Genomic DNA, 21,508 nt, shown 5'->3' on the forward strand with positions numbered 1-21,508 from the left:
GTAGTTGCAAGAAATAATGCAGAGTGATTCCACAAACTCTATCCAGATCCTCCCCAAATGGTAACATCTTGTAAAATATAGCATACTATCACAAATAGAACAATGACACTGATACAATCCCCCCACCTTATTCAGATTTCTCCAGTTTTACTTGTACTCCTTTGTGTCTGTGCTAAGTTGCCTTGTATTAAGTCATGGTACAAATACTGTGAATTGATTATCGTAGTGGTCATGGAATCTAAGATTCATATTGCTCATCACACTACTGAAGAACTGGGAGACGGAAATGAGTGGAATAAAATAGATTTATTCAAGGTCATCCCTGAGAAAATACAGGAGACTTTTTCTCCCAATCCCCACCTTTGGGGGCAAGGTGTTGAGGGTTTTTATAAGGACACAAAAGGCTACAATGAGACAATGGGCAGGAAATCCCTGGGCCGGGTGGAGTCTTTCCCTCTAGAGCCAGTCTTTCTCCTTTTCTTCAAAAGTCATCCTGGCATGGGACCTTGACTTCCTGGGGACAGCATTGCATTTTCTTTCCAGATGAACACATCACTTTTCTGCAAATTAATTCATGTGAGCTGAGGAGAAGGCATTGCAGAGGCCTCTCTCTGTTTAGGATACAGAATACATTGTGAAGGGGATGGGCCCTTAAAAGATTAAGGAAAGGGTTAGAGTGGGAAAGCAGAGGTAACAGTTTCTGCTTGCTCTGAAACAGCATGACAAAGCAGACCAACGCGTAACTTGCAGCTGGTCTCTTTAACAAGGAACGCTGGGAAAACTGGATGTCCATATGTACAGGACTGAAACTCCCAACCGGTACAAAAACCAATGCAAAATGGATCAAGAACTTTAATGTAAAACCTGAAATATTGAAACTATTACAGGGGAAACACTTCAAGATGTAGGCACAGGTAATGTCTTTCTGAATAGGACTCTAATAGCTCAGGAAATAAGAGTAAGAATGGATGACTAGGATCGCATCATCTTAAAATGTCCTAAATGAATACAGAGACATGTCATGCCTCAAATAGAAAAGATATCTACTCAGGGCATCAAGGTTGAGCCTTGGCAGCAAGAAGGGGTTTTGTAACTTTAGTGAATGAAGTGCATCTGGGACGTCAGCCTGTAAGCCTGAGCAATTTAGCATTCTAGTTAAAAAGGATAGTAGTGGCTCATGTCTGTAATCCCAGCCACCCAGGAGAGAGGCAGAGACAAGGAGAATCATAGTTGAAGGCTAGCATAGGCAAAAAGTTAGTGGAAACCCATCTCAACCAATAAGCTGAGAGTGGTGGTACACACCAGCCATTCCAGCTACATGAGAGGCATAAATGGGAGCATAGTGGTCTAGGCTGTCGTGGGTATAAACTTGACACCCCATTTGAAAAATAGTGCAAAAAAGGGCGTGGGGCGTGAGTCAAGTGGTAGAGCATCTGCTGAGCAAATGTGAGGCCCTGAGTTCAAACCGTAGTTCTACCAAAAAAAAAAAAAAAAAGGATCATTTAATTTTTGTCTTTAATGAAAGCAAAGAAAACAAAGACTTTTATTCTGCTTATAGAAATGTCTGAAGCTTGATCAATGTTGGTAAAGGAACAGTCTGTTACATAGTTGTACTGTAAGGAAAATTATGCCTGTGATGCAACTTTGAGTTGAAAGACACCTCAGCTTTTTATCGAGGGCACTGAAGTGGTGGAATAGCTCCTCTGAGAGAGAGTAAGGCAAGAAAACGCCATGCTGGTGCTCAGAATGAGGAAGAGAAACAATGCAAGAAGGAAGAATTGGAAAGGTCCCAGGGGAGAGCCATACGCATAAATTAAAGAGAGAACAGGAAAATGTGGCTGCAATAGCATAGAAGATTTAAGTACACAGGAAACTTGGTGAAATGACCTAAAATAAGCCAGGTGTGCGAAATTTAACACACTCTGCAGACATAATAATGGATCTTACTTTGTGTTTGAATTCAGCATGACTTTGTTTTCATTTTGTTTCCCATTTTCTTAATTGTTTCTCAGTTTCTTTCTTTGGATCCTAATCTTTGGGAATCCAGAGGAGGCTAACACTGTTATCAGAAAGTAATAGGTCTAAAAAGATTTGAATAGGAAATAGTTCAATGAATTGGTATCTTTGGCTAATAGCATATTCAATGTGTGGGGGTATGGCTTAAGATGTATAAAGTATTTTCTTCTATTTCTGACTTTTTTGACCTCTCCTCCCAAATTGCCTTCTCCAGTAGTCTCCAAGATACCAAACCCCAGAGTTGAACACCATGGGTGAGTGAGTGAATTTTCCCAGACACTTCTACTTATTTCTGTGCCAACCACTAAGGTTTTGAATAAGCCAAAGCCCTTACTTTCAGGAGAAAAATTAATGAATTTGTGTTCGGTTTGTGTAGTATACAGAATGATGACCCCCCAAATATGCCCCTCCTAATTCCCAGAACTTGTGAATGCAAGAATTTTCATGGAAAAGGGAATTTGCACATGTGATTAAGGTCAAGGAACTGGAGGTGTAGACATTGTTGTAGATTGTCAGAGTGGGTCCGATGTTATTGTAAGAGTCCTTAAAAATGGAAGGGGATGTAGAGACAAGAGTCAGAAGGCGATGTAAGTAGGGAAGAATGGTTAGAGAGACATCATGGCTCTGACCTTGACTGCAGAGCAAGAGCCAAGAGCCAGGCAAGAGGCTGCCTCTAGGAAACTGACAAAGTCCAGGAGGCACATTCTTGCCTAGACAGCCTGTTGAGGAAATGAAGCCCTGGCGACATTTGGGTTTTGGTTCAGGGAGGCCCATGTCAGGCTTATGGCTTGTTTTAAGTCACTAAATTTATGATACTTTGTTACAATACCATGTAGAAAACAAATATAGCAGCTTTAAAAAAACCTAAATTATGCCCAGACATAGAAGTTATAGAGAAAGAGAAAGAGAGAGAGAGAGAGAGAGAGAGAGAGAGAGAGAGAGAGAGAGGAGAGAGAGAGAGAGAGAGAGAGAGAGAGAGAGAGAGAGAGAGAGAGAGAGAGAGAGAGAAACCACTAAATTAGGCAGCGATAAAGAGAAAGAGATAAAAGACCAGAACAGCGGAACTGCACTGCACAGATAACTAACCCACAAAATCTAGAGAAAAATAAACTGGTGTTTCAGGCACTAAGCTTTGAGGATAGTCTGTGATTTAGAAATAGATGAAATAGATAAATGGATAAGCCTAGCTCTGGCCAGGAAGGCGGGAGAGAAAAGGTTTTCCTCACTGGTAAAGGAGACAACAAGAGGCTATAGTTCAGGGTTTTTCTGCCTCTAGACCTTCTCTTGAGGATGCCGGCCCAAAGCTGTCACCTCTGTCCTGGAGGAAAGGGATAGAGAGAGGAGCTAGGGGCTGGGATCTCATACAGGATCACATTTGCCTAGTTTTCTCTTTTGTCAGGTTGGCTAACATTTCTCTTACTGGCAATACTGAACAAAATGCATTCATTCTAATGTATCAGTGAGGAACACGGAACTAAATCTAGACACTTAAGCAGGCAAGGATTTAAGACACAGGACTAGGCATTTGCACACCTGAAGTTCAGAAGGAATGGACCCAAAGGGCTCTGCTGAGCCCTGGGAGCAAGAAGTATCCCAGAATGTGGGAAAACCCAGACGGTGGCTCATATTTGAAAGAGCAGCAAAGGAGGCAGCCTTCCCACTCAGGGAATGCATATTTTTGTCAGAGGACCCAGAGACAGATTCAAAGCACATAATTTCAGGCATAGTTTTAAATAGAGCATGACATCAGATGTAAAAGCATCTGACTCCTTCTATGTCCACTGGAGGAAAGCGGTGTCCTCTTATGACATAGTTTTGCTTTCTTGGTGTCCTGAGTGGAATCATATAAAGGTGAGTAGACTCCCACTGTCTGGAAGTAAGACTGTTTTTCTTTCTGACCCAGCCTGTCCTTTCCAGAGCCTCTTGGTCTTTGGGGCAACATGGGCAACTTTTTAATGCAAGCCTCAGCAGCGTTCTCCTAGATAGGGCAATCCTGACTGAGGGTGAGGGGTGGGTGGAAGAGACCATGGCTCCCAAAGGAGACATGGAAAAAGGTGGTTTTGGTCACTGCTATAACCACGGTGATCAGTTTGCCCAGGACTGAGGGTTTCCTGGGACGTGGGACTTCAAGCCAACTATTCCCTAGGTGGCTCTTAGGTGACCACAGAGCTTATCATCCGAATCAAGACATCCTTGAGAATGAGATGAGAAATCTCCATTAATACACCAGTTGAACAAGGTATCGATTGGAACTGTCCCATGGGGCCTGGGAAACATCATCTTAGGGACGTGATTCAAATTCCAGGGAGACGCTGCCTTAGTAGAGGAGCCGGAAGACCTTCCCTCGGTGAGGCACCTTGCTAAGGTGGTAGAGTACAGGGACAAGGACTGAATTGCTCAGATGTAAACTACCCAACCCACCTGCAGATGAAAATATTCTCAGGGCTCCAGGGAAGTAGGCAAATAACAAGAGTTCAGAAATTTGCAGTTAAAAAATAGAAAGAGTATATCTTAATTTAAACACATGTAGATTTTCTGGGATTTTGGGAAATAAAAATTTCTTCCAGTATCCTGGAATACAGTCGTATTGAGAGTATAGGAAGCAAAATGACCTTTCTAGCATTGACAGTGTTAAAAAGGTCTTCACTTGACCCTGCCAGGTAGGGCACACCTGGCCAAAGTTAACAAGAAATGGGGTCTGCTTTGCTGGTAGCTACACTCTGACTCTGCAGGGACCTGCTCTTCCTTTGGTGGATCAAGGACTGGAGGTCCCATCACTAGCCAAACAGGGATTAGGATTTGAACACAAGTCTCTTTGCAAAACCCATACTCTTTTGCTTCTAGACTGGCGACTAGCTCATTCTCACTAAGCAGCCACAATGAACTATTTAATGTCATCAAATTGTGGCCTCACTCAGAGATGTGGAATAAAGAAGAAGGAGCTGTCAGGGGACAAGGACTGAAAGGAAAGAGATAGTGGATATCTGTGAGTCCTGTCCATCTATACTGCTGTGCTGGCTGCTGCTTCCTGATGCTTTTGAGAAAAACAACCCCAAAGAAGAATTTAGCTTTTCCCTAGGCCTGATACTCAAGTCTGAAGTCCTCGAAGCCTGTCTGCAAGTATTCTATCCTTAGAACCTGAAACCATCAAGAAAGTGCAGGTTAAAAACGGAGGAGGAGGAACGGTGGCCAAGGGAGTCATGGGTGAAGCATGCACAGGTCGAGGTGAGAAGCAGTGGGATTCCCAGCCCAGGTCATGCTTTTCACAGCAGTTCATTCATTTTCTGACTTGTATTGGGCTACATGGGAGCAAAAAATTCTTTGCTTAACATATTGCAGAAATGTTACAGGTCTAAACATAGATCTGCTAATCTTTGCAGAGCGGCATAGTATCTGTTATGTAGATTTATCACAATGAATCCAACCGGTTCCCCAGAGGTAGGCAGGCAGCTGTGTGCAGTTCTTGTTAATAAAAGTAGGGTATAATCAAGAAGAATACATTGTTAGACACATGTCTTTGCTAAATTTACCCTGATTTTGTTAGGTCTGAGGATAGAACAAGTCTGTATTTTTAATTTTTTCATATATGTTGCTTAACTATAGGCATTCAGAGAATATAGAAAATTCACAACTTTAGTTTACACATCTACCAACAGCAGTTGGTCAGCGAGTTTCCACTTGCTCTTGTTAACAATGGTCATTACCATTCTTTTTGTTTGTATATTTACAAATTTGATAAGCAAAAGTCGATTTTTAAAATAAACGTCTGTTTTTAATGTTTTATGTTTTGTTGATTACAATTAGTGACAGTAACAGCTTTTTTCTATTTGTTTCTCTTTCTTTTGTGATGTTTAACATGAATTGGCTGACTTCTGTTGGCTCCATTGGGGGGATTATATGTGTTACTATAGATTAATATTTAAGCACTTTATTTTAGAAAATATTTTACTTCTATTTCATAACTTTTGTATGTCCTCCTCTAGATCCTCCTGCATTTTTTCTTAGTGGATGTTTGCCATGCCAGAGGTTTGAGAGTTTTTTTTTTTTTTTTTTTGTGGTACTGGGCACTGGGTACTGGGTACTAGGCAGGAGCTCTACCACTTGAGTCACACCTCCGATCCTAGGTTTGAGTTTTATATAGAGAAAGCTGTTGCAGTGTCCCTAGCTTTATATATAATCTCAAAATCAAAATCCATCTCTATTCTATTCTGAGACCTATTCTCCAATCTTTAAACTATATTTTTCTCATTCAAATTATTAATAGATCTGAAATTTATGCTGATGTAACAGATGACAATATTAATAAGGGTTCTTAATGGTAATGTTTCAAATCAAGTGCATCTAACTTAAAAAGAAAGCAATTTATGAAAAGAGTATGGGATGCCATCCAACCAAAGGCTGTCTGTCTCTGTTCCACATGATGAATAAGTTTTGGAGAGCTGTACAGTGCAGTGTATATAGTTAGCGGCAGTGTAATGTATACTTACAAATTGGCTGAGAGGGTAGATCTTATATTATATGGTCTTACCATCCAAAATAGAAATAAATTAAAATTTAAAACATTTAAATGTAAAAAAAGAGAAATTCTTGAAGGTTATGACCTTGAGTTAGTCCTGTTTTCATGTTGATTATACTTACCTCCAAATTCAATAAGTATATGCAACATTTTATATGTTAGTCAGACCTCAGTAACATGGTTTCCTTAAAAAAGGATACAGCATATGGAATAAGTCAGAGAATAAATGGGCAGTGTGGAAGCAGAAGCTCTTTCCATGCACCAGTGTCTCCAGTACTGCCCCAGTGGGCTTGAAGAGACCATGAACCCCACTGCGGCTCGGTGCAGACACTGCTGTCTGCCATTGCCTGCATGGGATGGTGCTCTGCTGCTGCTGCTGGCAGAATGTGTGCAGAGGCTCAAATGGAGCTGCAGCCTCTCCAGCCCTCTGCCAGGAGGACAGATGGAAGGTGCATTGCTTCTTCCCTGCTTTAAATCATGAAGCTTCTGATTCAAATTCTGAGTGAAGAAATATATTAAGTGGCGCCTGTGTCCTGTGCTATAAGTGTGGCTGCTGGAGATGGTGTCTGGCCCCACGATGTAGAGGTTGTACTGCCCAAGGAATGGCATATGTCAGTGTTGGCAAGGGTAGGAGCTGGCCTACACTTTTCCAAATGGCAAGTCAATTTCTCTAATACTATGAGCTATAGGATCTGATTGAAATGTCACTCTTACCATATACTGAAAACTTGTAATTCCTTAGCTTGCTTCTGAACTCTTGATTCTCACAGACATAAACCTTAATATTGCAGCTTTAAGATACATTTTGATAACTGATAGTGCCAAGATACCCCACTCCACTTTTCTTCTTTCTAAAAATGTGCTTTGCTATTCTTATGCATGTAAACAGGGTTTTTATAATTAAGGACATTTTCCGTATGTGAGCATTCACAGACACAATTCTCACTAGGACGAAGGATGAGTGTTCTGACTGCCACCACGTGCAGCATATAGTCAGCAGAGCTTCAGGAAGGGTTTTTGCAGCCTGACCAGCTCGAAAACATAAGCAATTGTAAAATTTCAGATAAATTATATATATATGATGTGTTTCAAAAGTGGGTATTTGCATAAGGCAACATAGCACATATTTCCATTGTTCATGACTACATTTATTTCCTTTGAGAGAGTTCACAAATTTCTTTTTTATAAAACCTTGAGGTGCATCTCTATATATTCTCACACACACACACACACACACACACACTCACTGTTCATGACTTTATATGCATATATATGTGCAATTTTTGTCCCTCTTTTGAATATGACATAAAATAAAGCTATTGAGTCCTATAAAAGTTGGCAGCAGTTGTGGTCATCCTTGTCTTTTTTGTGTGTATGGAACTGGGGTTTGAACTCTGGCCTTTGTGCTTGAAAAACAGGTGCTTTTCTGCTTGAGCCACACCTCCAGTCCATTTTGCTCTGGTTATTTTGGAGATGGGTCTTGCAAATTATTTGCCCAGGCTGGCCTCAAACCTTGATCCTCCTGATCTCCCAAGTAGTTAGGATTACAGGAGTGGTCACTGGCACCTGGCCCTTCTTGTCTTATTTACGAATTTGATGGAGATTCTTGTAGCCTCTCATCATCAAGTGTACTTTTAGTTTCTGACCATTTTCTTTATCATGCTAAAGAATTCCTGAGTTTTAATCAGGAAAAGATATTTAAAATTATCAAGTGTCTTTTTGAAATTTGCTAGATTAAGTGATATTTTCCTATGCTAATCATATTGACATTTGCTTATTAAAGAACCTGGGACATTTGTTACAGAGTACCTCTTGCTTTCTTCTGTTCAGTCCATCCCTGCCTCATGGTGCCCTTCGGCTCGGTGGTCTAGTGCCTGCATTCTCTCAACAGTGCTAGCTACTTCTGCAGGTTTGCCTGGATTGAGGCCCAACCTCTCTGGGGGATCACTTACAATGGTACCGCTTTCTTCCTGTTGCACCACTTTAGAAGCCCCCCCGTTTCTGCTTGTCCTATGATTAGGGAGGTTCTGGTTGATCGGAGGGCTTGGGTATTGCAGATTGGCACCGCCTCTCATTATAAAGTCCTCTGTTCACCTTTTACTCAATGGTTTAGCTTCTATTAAGAGTTGTCTTTGATCTACTGTTTTAATAGAATTTGGGCTGCTCTGCAAGTGATTTGCATGGGAAAGGCAGAATAAATACTTGATTCTTTACCTTTCTTTACACTGTGTTAGAACAATGACTTGGTGCCCTGTAAACTTAGAGAAAAAAAGGCAGAAAGCAATTCATGTGATGTTCCAACCAGTATGGTAATGATTTTTGCTGTTTCCTAGCTCTGTCAGTAAATGGTAAGCCCAGCACCAGTAGATCAAGAAGATTGTGGTTAAAAGCTAGCCCTAGCAAATAGTTTGTGAGACACTATCTTGAAAAAACCCATCCCAAGAAAGGGCTGGAAGAGTGGCTGAAGCATTAAGAGTGCCTGCCTGGCAAACGTGAGGCCTTGAGTTTAAACCCCAGTGCTGCCAAAAGCAAGTAATATTAAGGAGCATTTTTGCTTTTAAATTGTCAGGAAGCCTTTTGTAAGGGTTCCTAAAGATGTTGGAAGGAGGAATCTGCTCATTTCTTTCCTCTCTGTCACCTCCATTTGTTATCTGGGTTGGAACATTTAGAATGACTCTTCTCTAGATACAGGGACAGTTTCATTTGCCTCAGGTTATTCTGTTGTTTCTGATTCATTGTTGTTCATGTGATCTTCTGACATTCCTCTACTTGCTGAATAAGTTTTATGCAATTTTACATTGCGGAGAATAAGTTTGCATCCTGGAGACCATCCTAGTAGATAGGTGCCTGCGTTCCTTTGGCAACTATATATAAAGCTAATTGTTAGGTTCTTTGTATTATGAAATTACAATATCCTCCAAGAAGAAACTATCAAAACTAGATGGATGGTCACTACAGAGAAACAAAAAAAGCTGTCTTCATTCTGTCTTCCTTAATAATAGCAGTAACTTTATTATGTGATGTAGGTGATCGTGAGGGTGGTGATGAGGACAGTGCTGAAGATGGTGTGTGTGTTTTGTGTTTGCACATGGACCCAGAATTAAGGAGTGATTTCGAAAGATAGAGTCATTTGGGAGCAGGTCCTAGTCTATACAAATCTGAATTGTGTGAATAGGGACTAGGAAAACAAAAACTTTGACTTCTAACCCCGTAGGTATATCATCTTTTTAACAATAGGCTCTGATAGCATATTATGAATCAAGTGGGGAGACAGTGACTATTTCAGTCCCTGTTTGAAGCTCAATTCAGAGTCCATTGAATCATTTTGAGGACTACTTGGTCCAAGTAAAGTTTGTCTTTGAGTTTGTCTTGCAAAATCAATGTGTATTTTGGATGTAGGCTTTGTTTCGTCTTATTCACTGAGTTAAAAAAAAAAGTTGAGGCAAAAGAAAATCTGCTTATCAGAAACAAGATGGAGTGGGGATTGTAACTAGTCCATAGAATATATGCTGTGAAACCTAAGATGAAGTCTTTGGTTCATCCTCACTCACCCAATGTTGACTGTATGCCCTCCATGTGCCAGGTTTTGAGGAGGGGCATAAGCCTTTGTACCTTGAAGGGGTTTATTAGGCTAGAATAAAAATGCGATGTGTAGATGGGCAATAAGAATATGCTGTAACACATATTTCGGTAAGGATATATTCCGGGGTTCAGGGAACATGCAGGAAGGGTACCTAACACAATCTTGGAGAAACCCATGGGAAGATCTTTTTAGAGATGTCCAAGATGAGTCAGGTTGGATGGGAAAGGGGTAAGAGAAGTCAAAGCAAAGAGACCTCATGTCTGAGGACCTCACCTTGAGGCATGTTCCTTAAATAGACCATATTATGTGCGTCTAAAATGTAGGTTGGGGTGAGCAAAAGAGACATGAGACTGGAGAGAAAATGCAGCCATTAGTCATGACAGGAAGTTTGAATATCCCCTTAGGACAATGAGGCATTGAAGGGAGTGAGTGAGTCACATAGGTGTTTTAGAAAGCTACCTCTGGCCAAAAGAGAGTGTTTAATAATCATTTGTGAAACAAAAGACAACATCCTCATGTCTTCTTCCACGCTTGCAGACACACAGGTGGTAGAGCAGAAGAGGCCAGCCTGCTCCTTGATGCAAAATTAATATTCAGGGCAGGTAATTCTGGTAAGTGCTTTCTCATCTGACAGGCACAGCCCTTCCTTTCTTGTATTTCTATGAATTGCGTGAACTCAAGCCTCAGCCACAAGTCTTCAATCGGTAGTTTAACCATTTGGGAACATCTGTAGCTTAGTAAATCAAAGCAATAAATACAAGTAACATTGTGGTCCTCTGGTCCAGCTGAGAAACTAAAGTGTTCCTAAAACACAGAAGCTGCTAAATAGGTCACAAACTTTTTTTTTTTTTGTCAGAGAATGGAAGACAAAGAGAGAGAGAGAGAGAGATAGGACTGGAAACATGTATGTTTAGATAAGGGTAGAGATAAGAAAGTTTCCTGAACTTAAGAGACTGCTGAATATACTGTGCTTTGATTGGCAGGGAAAAAATGGGGAAGAAAAGGCAAAGAAGCGAACTTTTTTTTTTGTAGGTAGTTTCAATTTAGATTAGAAAGGGTGTGAGAAGTGCTTCCTTCCAACTTGTAGAGTCTAAGGAGGCAAAAGAGGAAGCATGAGTAGGAATGATTCTGAGTATCTGAAATAGTAAAGATGCTCCCAGAAGCAGGGAGACTTCTGGATTTCACAAACCCTTGCTTCACAGAATATTAGTACTTTACTTCAGCCACTATGAGGAGATGGTCTGGTGGAAAGAAGAGCTCAAGAACAGGGGAAGCTCTTGGCTGTTCCTGCAGTGCTAAGGGACGTAACAACAGGGAGCTGGCCAGTGACCCTGGGGCTGGAGCAGAGAGGACACAATAAACAGGAAGCCCTTAACCAACACACAGCTGGAAGAAGAGTCAGAGCAAGCAGCACCTACATCTCAAGGTCAGTGGCCCTCTCAGACAAAAGGCTGGATGTGGTGGGATTCACACTTCATAAATTCAATGTGAGAAAGGGTAGGGGCTGTCAGGAAAACTGTACGACAAGCAGACTAGCAGGAAGGGAAAGCTAGAGGGGAGCTGTGATTAGTTGACTGGTTGATACTCTATGAACCTGTGAGTTTAAGGACGGGCATAGTTTTTAGTCAATGGGTGCCATTTAAGTACTTTTACTCTGCCAGCTTCTATAATTGTATTTATCATAATTTCAATGGTATTGTTCTCAAAAATAAGAAAATCGAGCTAATTTTACCAGTGTCTGAGCTGTTAGTCTTAACTTTCCTTTTCTCAAGAAGGATGAAGTAAGGATAAATTAAATAATAACTGTCTTCTATCTAAAGACTTATTATACTGTGCAAGGGTTAGCAAACTTGTTCTGTTGAGGGCCAAGTAGCTAATGCTTACTTGTTGGCCAAATGTTGTCTGCCACAACTCAACATGATTCAGCAGAGACAACCTGCAAACGGACGGGAAAGGTTGTGTTCAACTCAACTCAATCAGACCACGGGCTGGGTTTGTCCTATGGGCCATAGTTTGCAGACTCTGTCCTTGAGGATGCCTGCTGAACTTAAACTAAAGATTTGGGTTTGCATGTAACCGGATATGGATGGACTCAGTGGTAGTCTAACTCCTGGGGGGCGGATGTATGTGTTGCTCCAGTTCTAAGGGAGTGATGGTTAGGGGAGACCCATCTTCTTCATTGAAAAGATCTCCTATGGAGATTTGCTGGTACAAGAAGCAGACACTGAAGTTGTGGTGCTCCTGTGGATGCCTTGCTGGAAGGAAGCATGTGCCTCTCGTTAGCTAAAGCAGCCCAGCAGAGGCACAGTCAACCACTTGAACCCGAGAAAAAGAGCAGAAGCAAAATTCCTCACATTTGTGATCTTCTTAGCCTTGCCTTGTGTTCCCAGAACAGCCAGAACTTTCTGCTTTGCAAGGGTCTGCAGTCCAGCAGGTGGGCAGCTGTCTGAATGAATGTGGAAAGGTACCATCAGGTGTTTTAGTGAGAACTAGAAAAGCACTATTGTGGTAATGAATGAAGACTAGAATCCTCTCAATGTGCAGATGTGGTAGAGACCCCTAAAGAATCAGACCTTACTACAGACAGAAGAAGCATGAAGCCAAGGAGATGGAGAAGTTCCCATCTGTGTGGACGGGGAACAGGATGGTCACTCAGGTCACCAGGAGTCCACATTCAGAGGAAGCTCAAGAGAACATGTGCTTAGCTGAGACATTTTAAATAGCAGAGAAACCCAGTAATATTTTGATTAATGGCTTCCTTGAGGACAAAGCTCTTTTATACACACAGCTCTATTAGAAAAAAAAAAAACCTCAACCCAAAACCCCTTCATAACTCATGCAAAAAATGGTTGCGGGCACCACAAAAATAGCTTGAGCACAGTCTTTGTCTCTGGTTAGATGTTGATAAATAGACTTATCTTGAGCAAAGTTGAGCAGCTGAACTTTATCTTCAGCCACAAGGCTGTCTGAGCCTTTTGTGAGAATCTGTGACCCCCCTAGTTCCCTCAGTTTCAGAATGCAAGTACACATGTGGTCTCATCATCTCTGAATCAGTTGGCCTTGGGGGTCTTGGTAATGAAGGGGACATTACAACTTATTCTCAACTAACATTCTTTCTCAGTCTCCTCCCACATACCTGGTATCTTCTTATAGAGAGAGGAAGTTCCCTTAGGGCCTGAGGTTAGAGAATGCTGCTCCATCTCATTTCCTGTAGGATCCGCAGCAAGTCACTGTCATAGGTATTTGTACATCTGTCACACTTCACACAACCCTGACCTCCTTTCTTTTCCTGAACACACACATTTAGCAAGCACTTGATTTTTTTTTTACATCATTTATTGAACAACCTGACTAGGATCTTTTGCATCATTTCCAACTGTTACCATGGAAGTGTGACATACTGTGCCTCTGTGCTCTGTTCTTAGAATGTATTGCATGGCTCAGTTTGCACTATGAACCAGGGTAGTTTAAGGATCAGGGTGGTATTAGTCAGTACACGGACAACAATGAAATGTGTGGCTTCTGCAGTTGGAAGGAACCGGGGTGCATTTGCTTCTTGCTACTCACTAGTAGTAAGTTTTCTTACTGAGGTGAAATTTATGTAACATAAAATTAACCATTTTAATGTGTGTGAGTCAGTGGTAAATAGTACCTTCACAATGTTCTAGAATGATCATCTTCATCAAGTTCAAAACATTTCCAGCATCCTCCAAGAAAACCCCACTCCTTAAGTACTTGTTCCCATTTTCTCCTCCCTCTAGACCCTGGAAACCACCAATCTGCAATCTCTACAGATTTGCCTATTCTAGATATTTCATATAAATGGGATCCTATCATATGTGACCATATGTGTCAGCTTTCACTTAGCATGTTTTCAGGATTCATTCACAAATCAGTACTTGCATTCCTTTTATGGCTGAATAATATTCCCTTGTACTGTAATACTAGACAATAATATATACACAATAATACATATAATAGGGCATACTAGTGAATAACATATTATTGCATATTATATTACATATGTATAAAATATTGTACTTCATGTATAATGTATATATGTTATGCATATCATGTATATATCATGTATAATATATATTATAGCATGTATATATACACTAAAATTAATTTTTCCATTTGCCAGTTGGTGGATGTGTTGTTTTCACATTCTGGCTCTTGTGAATGGTTTTGCTGTGAATGCTGGTGTAGAAGTATTTGTTCATCTGTTTTCAATTCTTTGGCCTATATATATACTTAAGAGTGGAGTTGTCTGATCATATGATAATCCTGTTTAACTTTCTAAGAAATTGGCAAACCATTTCCCTCAGCAGCTGCACCACTTTGCGTTCCTATCAGCAGTGCACAAAGTTTCTGATTTCTCTGCAACATGGCTATTTTCTCGATTATTGGTTTTAACAATTCTGCTAGGTAGAAAGGGATTTCTTTTTTTTTTTTTTTTTTTTTTTTTGTGGATGCCTGAGGAGAAAGGGATTTCTCATTGTAGTTTTTGTTTGTACTTTCCTAATGATTCATGATGTTGAGCATCGTTTAAACTGCTTTTTGAGCAACTGTAAATCTTTGGAGATATATCTATTCACATACTTTTCCCATTTTTAAAGTTGGGTTGCTTGTTTTTGTCATTGAAATGTAAGATATATATATATATATAACTTATTTATATATTTTGGAAACTAGACTCTAGCCAGATATTTGACTTGTGAGTGTTTTCTTCTGTTATGTAGGTTGTCTTTCACTTTCTTGAAAGTGTTCTTTTTTGTGAGGGTGTTGTTAAATTCTTTTTTTTAAATTTAATTTTATTGTTTTTGTATTTACTTACATGTGTATACATTATTTGGGCCATCTCCACACCCTCCCCCAACCCTTGAAAGTGTTCTTGATGCACAAGTTTTTATTTCGGTAAGGTCTGATTTGTTTTTTGTTTCTTTTGTTGCTCATACTTTTCATGTTATAGCTAAGAATCTATAGTCAACTCCAAGATCATTAAGATTTACATCTATGTTTTCTTCTAAGAATTTTATACTTCTAGCTCTTATATTTATGTCAATTCGTTTTTGACATGATTTGTATATGTGGTGAGAAGTGGGAGTCCATGTTCACTCTTTTGAGTGTAGTTATCCAGTTGTCTCAGCACCATTTTCTGAAAAGACTATTTTTCCCCATTGAATGATCTTGACACCTGGTTGAAAATTAATTGGCCATAGATGTATGGTTGTAGTTTTTGATTGTCACTAATACTCTATCACTTTATATGTTTATCTTTATGCCAGTATCACACTGTTTCTTGCTTTGTACAAAGCTTTGAAATTGGGAAGTGTAATCCCTCCAACCTTGTCTTTCAAAGAATGTTTTAGCTATTCAGGGCTTCTTGCAATGCTGTTTGAATTTTAGGATCAGATTTTCCATTTCTACAAAAAAGACCATTTAAATTTTAGTAGGGATTGCATTGAAGGTATAGATTTCTTTGAGAAATATTGCCATCTCAACAATATTATATTTTCTAATTCATGAACAAGGGATATCTTTTAGGAATATTTCTTAATTTGTATTTTCCATACTTAGTTCTTCTTGAATTTCTTTCAGCAATATTTTGAAATTTCAATTTAAATTATTTTACCTTCTTGGTAAATTTGTTCGTATGTATTTTGTTCTATTGCTATTATAAGTGGAATTGTTTTCTTGGCTTCCCATTCATGTCCTTTATTGCTAATGTTGTTAGGATTGCATGTGTTTATCTTCTACCTTGCATCTTTGTTGAATTTGTTAAGTAACAATAGTTTTTGGTGGATTTGTTAGCATATTTACATACAAGGTCATGCCATCAGTGAATAGGGACAATTCTACTTTTTCCTTCGTAATTTGGGCACCTTTCATTTCTTTTTCTGGACTATTTTCTCTGGGTAAGGCCTTTAATACAGTAGGAGTAGCAGCAGGAAATTGGGTATCATTGCTTGTTCCTAATCTCAGTGGACTTTCACCATTTAGTATGATGTTAACCATGGGTTTTTCTTAGTTATCTTTCACTATTAGTACTTTAAATTCTCTGATCACAGCTTCCCTATCTGTTACTTGTCTTTTTTTTTTTCTGACAAGTTCATTCTTTGACCTTTTCCCATGTTTCAGGAAGGATTTCATCTCTTCTAAGGTAGCTTTAATGAGCAACTTCCATGGTGTGCAGTCCTATTTCTTCCTGGACGCTCCAACCCTAAGGGCAGAAATAGATTTTTCTTAATGCTCTTATTTGACCTGTCTTGCTACCAGTCTTTTTTGTTTTTTCTCCTATAAACTAGAAAGTACCCTCCTTTGAATTCATAGGCATGTTGTCCTGACTGAACCTTGCCTAGGACACATAGTTAAGGATTCCCATTATTGTATCTCTCTTTGATAATGGGTAATCTCCTGCAGTTGGTTCATTTATCATTATTTTCATAGAAATTATGTTAGTCCAGGCCACTTTCTATCTTGGTTGGATCACAATAATAATTTCTAATAGTTTGATACCTATGCTGCTCCTTTCCAAACTTATCTTCATATAGCAGCCAGAACCATTGTACTAGTTCAGATGCATGTGGATGCAGGTAATAGAATCTTCATAACTGGCTTATAAAACATGGAAATTTATTGTATCACTACATATTTCAAACCTCAGAGTTGATAGATTCAGTAGGTCAATGATGTCACCTGAGACCCAAGTTTATTCCCATCTTCTGCCATCCTATTTGTCTTCAAGCTAATTTCCTTCAAGATGGCCACCTGTAGTCACTGAGGAAGAATTCTTTCTTCTTCACATTTAATGGGTGAGTGAGAGATAACCTCTTTTCTTGGTAAGGAATGTCAATAAATTCTTTCATTCTGATGGGATAAATTCAGGCCATGTTTGTCCTCTCCATCCCTCCCTCCAAATCAGACACAGTTGTCAGTGGAATAGCTTAGGTTTTTCTTAATATCCCTGTGCTGGGAAATGAGTAGAACCCAAACAAAGTCAAACTTCTGTAGAAGTGTGGAATGGGAAATGGGTGAAGTTGAGTTACTCTTCTATGAATTTAAAACAATCAATCTGGTGACTTCAGTTGCTCTTAAAATCATATTAGAAGCCCACAAAGGCAAACATAATCTTACATCTGTTTACACAGTCTAATATCCTGTCATTTACTGTCCCCATTTCCTCTTCATTGTCCCAGTTACAACAACTTTGACAAACTCCCACTGTCTGACTTGGAGCCTGTTCTCCTATCTACTGGAATGCTTGTTCTTGCACCTGGCTGTACTTTTCACCTGGCTAATTCCTCCTGGTTCTTCAGGTTTCAGCACACAGATGACTTCCTGTGGAAACCTTTCCCAGCCATAATTCCTAAAGCAGGTCTTGGATCAGCTGCTGACCTCATTACTCTCTCTTGTGCCAACATGAAATTCTTTTTCTTCATAACATCATTTTGTAAAAATAAGTTTTTTGTAAAAAAAAAGTGCATTTTGTAAGTATGCATTTGTTTCTATATTTGTTTGTGCAATGTCTGTTTATTCTACCTAGACTAGGGATTGGAAGACTGTTTCTGCAAAGATTGAGTGTTTTGGATTTTGTGCACCACACTGTGTGTTACAAAATCACTCCAGGCACAGCATGTGTTTGTGTGTATATGTGAGAAAGTGTGTGTGTGTGTGTGTATGTGGGGACAGTGTGTGTGCAGGTGTGTGAGTATAAGCATGTGTGAGGCAAGCACATGTATGTATGAGTATGTGCATGTGTGCAACTGTGAGCACGTGTGAGTGGATGTGTGGATATGAATGTATGTGAGAGCATGCATAAATGAATGGGTGATATGTGTGAGTGCATGCTTGTGAACATGAGTGTGGGTGAGTGGCTATGTGAGGGGTGTGTGTGAAGGCACATAGGTCTGGGACAGGATATAGTGAGTACATGAGAGCAGTTTGTAGGACCCTGTTTTGAGGAGGTAGGAATTCTTGGAGCTTGGTCTAACTCAGGTTTTATAGTCTTCTTTTTGTTGGTGCCTGTTCAGATAAAGTCTTGTAATTAAGGTCTGATGAATAAAATGAATTTTTCAACTCATATTTTCTCAAGTTCTTCTCCATTCTCCACAGTGACCAAAGTTATCTTTCAAAAACTGTAAAAATGTCTACATTTAGATTCATAAGATAATAAAAGGCTCCATGTTACTTCCATACTTGTGTTTACATAAGAAATGTTACTGAGAGCCTACTGTGTCCCAGGAACTGTGCTCAGTGCTGGAGCAAATGTAAGCAAGAGTCCGTGGTTTCTAATCACCAAGTTCAATTTCTTATGTACGTCATAAAAGACACTTTTCAACCCAGACTCAACTTCATTTTTGGTCACTTCTTTACTTTCTAGACTATAGTCATATCCTTACACTGTAGTCACACCCCACAACTATAGTGACATTCTTAGATTGTAGCCATATCACTAGACTTTATTTACATCCCTAGACTATAGTTATGCAATTATGCTACCAGGCTGCAGTCACACCCTTAGATTAGGAAGCACCCCTCATCTGTAGTCACAGATCTAGACTCTAGTCACACCTCTTAGACTATAGTTTCACACTTAGACTGTAGTCACACCATTTCCTGAAAATGTTCTTTGTGGGCACATTTTTGTCTCCTCCCACTTTGTCTATGAAACTTTTCCCAAATTAATTAGAATGAATTGTTCCCTCTTTAGGGTGTCAAAAACCTCATCAAATAATTTGTATAGAAATTATCAAGTTTATTGCCACACATTTCCTTTTAAGTCTTTCTGTCTATTATGTTATGTATCTCTTGTGGACAAAGACCATGGTTTACTCATGTTTGTATTTCCAAGGGAGCAGGGCACCCAGCTTAAAGTAGCAAAATTTAGGGTAATTGTTGCATTGAGTTACTTATAAATAGAGTTACAAGAAAGCTCTAGTTTCTAGTAAAATGATTAGAGGGACAGATAATATCATAGATGTGAAAACTTTATGGAAAATAGAATGCTATTTAAACATACATTATCACAAGTGTACATTATAATTGAATTTGATTCTCCTTACATTGTGTATTTCATATTTCTGAAAACATTCCCACATCAACTATTGATTTGGAGTCATTGATAATCTTTTGAACTGAATCACACATAAAATTCAAAGTTTGCATTAGGCAGAATTATCTTCAGTGATTCCTGCTCCCCTTTTCTCAATTTTTATTACCTTTTTAGTTTTGACTCTACCAGGAGAACCAAGTGGTATGCAATTCCTCTTTTTATAGAGTTATAATTTTTTATTCTGACATGTTAAATATCCCTCACAAAGTCTTAAGAATTAGAATGGTTGTTTTACAAGAGAAGAGAGGATTGAGACCCCAAACAAATGAATCCTGTTTTGATGTTGTGTTATAGTTGGATGATGATGTAACCATTGGGGAAATTTGGTTGAAGGGTGCACTGGATCTCTCTGAACTATCTTTGTAACTCCTTGTGACTCTACAGTTCTTTCAAAATAAAAAGTTAAAAATCTAGAAATATGATAGAATGTGCCTTAGGCTGCCATTCTTTGGGTGGCCTTCCATGGTCTGTTGATCACAGCCAAAACAAATTCCTGATGCTATCTAGCCCAGTGATATAGATGGCAAGACGGCCACACCTGAGGGGCTGTGGGTGCCACAAGTCTCCTCCCACTAACCCTCATTCTCTGTTCTGATCTCAGCTCAGCGAGGACTTCTTGGATCTTCCCATCTAACAAGATGCACCACCACATTCCTGCTTTATTTTTCTTAAGCACTTACCACCTTTAACTTATTATGTATTTTGTTTTAATCTCTTAATTTTAGTTTCTATTTCCTCTCACTAGAATGTAAGTTCCATGAAGGCAAGAGATTTTTAAACTGTATTGTTTTATCCTCCCTGCCTAGAACAGAGCCATACAGATGATGTTTTTTGAATGAATGAATCTTTGTAGAAAATGAGATCTTGAAAATAAGCTATTTCCCAGAGAGAAATACGCAAAGCTGCCCATCCTTGTGAGAGAGCAAACCTGCTTTTGAAGCTAAGACCTCTTTCCTGTGCTCATACTTCAAAAAAAGAAGATGCAGCTGATAAAATCTGGGAGGAAGGAAACAGTGCATCGTGCTGGGCTGTGCATGTAACACTATACAATTTTTTTTTTTTTTTATAGACCAGCCTTCCAGACGTTTTCCAGAGATGAATTATCTTACTTTCCTTTTGGCTATTCTTCATGTACAGAAAGGTAAAAGCTAATCTTTATGTCTTCATTTACAAGTTTTGCTTCTTTTTGGTCTTGCAGAACTTCTTAGATGATTTCTCACTTGTTCAGAAAAACTAAAAGTTTCAAATGTCAACTGTCAGCAATAGAAACTGTCAGCCTTCACCATGTTCTCAATTTATTGTACGTTTGGTCTTGGAAATTTTATTTATTTGTTGTTTTCATCATCAGGTCTAACTGAATTTGTGTGGTGTTGTATATTTCAGCTCTAGGTGAAGAGATATTTTGGGACACGACTGTTAAACTTACTGAGAATATGATCCTAGAATGTGCGTATCCATTGACTGAAACCTTAACCCAGCTGGAGTGGTTCAAGATCATTGGGATGCAGAAAGATCCCATAGGCATCTTTAGCCCTGCTTTTGGTATACAAATAAGGAAGCCCTATGCTGATAGGGTTTACTATGTAAACTCAACAATGGCTCCCAACGTTATTACCCTTTTCTTTTATAATGCCTCTGAAGCTGACCTTGGCATCTATTCCTGCTTTTTTCACATTTTCCCACATGGAACTTGGGAAAAGACAACACAGGTGATCCAGGCAGGTAAGTGCAAGTTTTATTTTCCTTTCATCCACCTGCAATATTTAATTCTATAATGCCCATGTAGAAGCCCACTTTGATCCTAACCTTGTAGTCACAATTCCATTGTAGTCCCCAATTCTGTTGCTAGATTCTATGATGCCATTGTTTCAAAGGAGTGATACTGTGAGGCAATTCCATTTTTCTTAATGTGCTGTCAGTTCTGGGTAGAAATGTTTCTCACATTTCACCTAAATTGATGTTGGCACCATGTGGACTTAAGGGCCAGGAGCCCCTCCTCCCCTTTCTTTGCTTTATCCAGTGGTGTAGTATCATTTTTTTTTTGCTAGGCACTGAGCACTCACTTCAACCCCTGGATATTGGGAGTCCTCTCCACATGGTCTTAATTTGAAATTATTAGTGACTCCTAGTCAGGGTTCAAATATCGGTTCCATCTTTCACCCCATCTACATGTGGCTAGAGAGGATTTTTTCTTCAGAAACCACTAGCTATCATACCAGAAAGAGTCTAATGATTTCTTAGGCCATTTTCTGCTGTATCTACCAGTGAATGTGGTTTG

The 21,508-nt window shown here is 39.4% G+C and overlaps 1 protein-coding gene across 1 annotated transcript in view; it reads left to right on the plus strand.

Annotated features, from left to right (window-relative positions):
- Positions 1-10,992: 10,992 nt before the first annotated feature.
- Positions 10,993-21,508, plus strand: part of Cd226 (CD226 molecule) — a 72,248-nt gene continuing 61,732 nt past the window's right edge. Inside the window, exons 1-3 of the mRNA XM_074069661.1 lie at positions 10,993-11,541; positions 20,300-20,371; positions 20,614-20,952. Of these exons, the coding sequence (XP_073925762.1) occupies positions 20,326-20,371; positions 20,614-20,952 (385 nt within the window). The 5' untranslated portion in view covers positions 10,993-11,541; positions 20,300-20,325. The remainder of the gene's footprint in view (positions 11,542-20,299; positions 20,372-20,613; positions 20,953-21,508) is intronic.

This window comes from Castor canadensis, chromosome 4 (genome assembly GCF_047511655.1).
Source record: "Castor canadensis chromosome 4, mCasCan1.hap1v2, whole genome shotgun sequence".
NCBI classification, from domain to species: domain Eukaryota; kingdom Metazoa; phylum Chordata; class Mammalia; order Rodentia; family Castoridae; genus Castor; species Castor canadensis.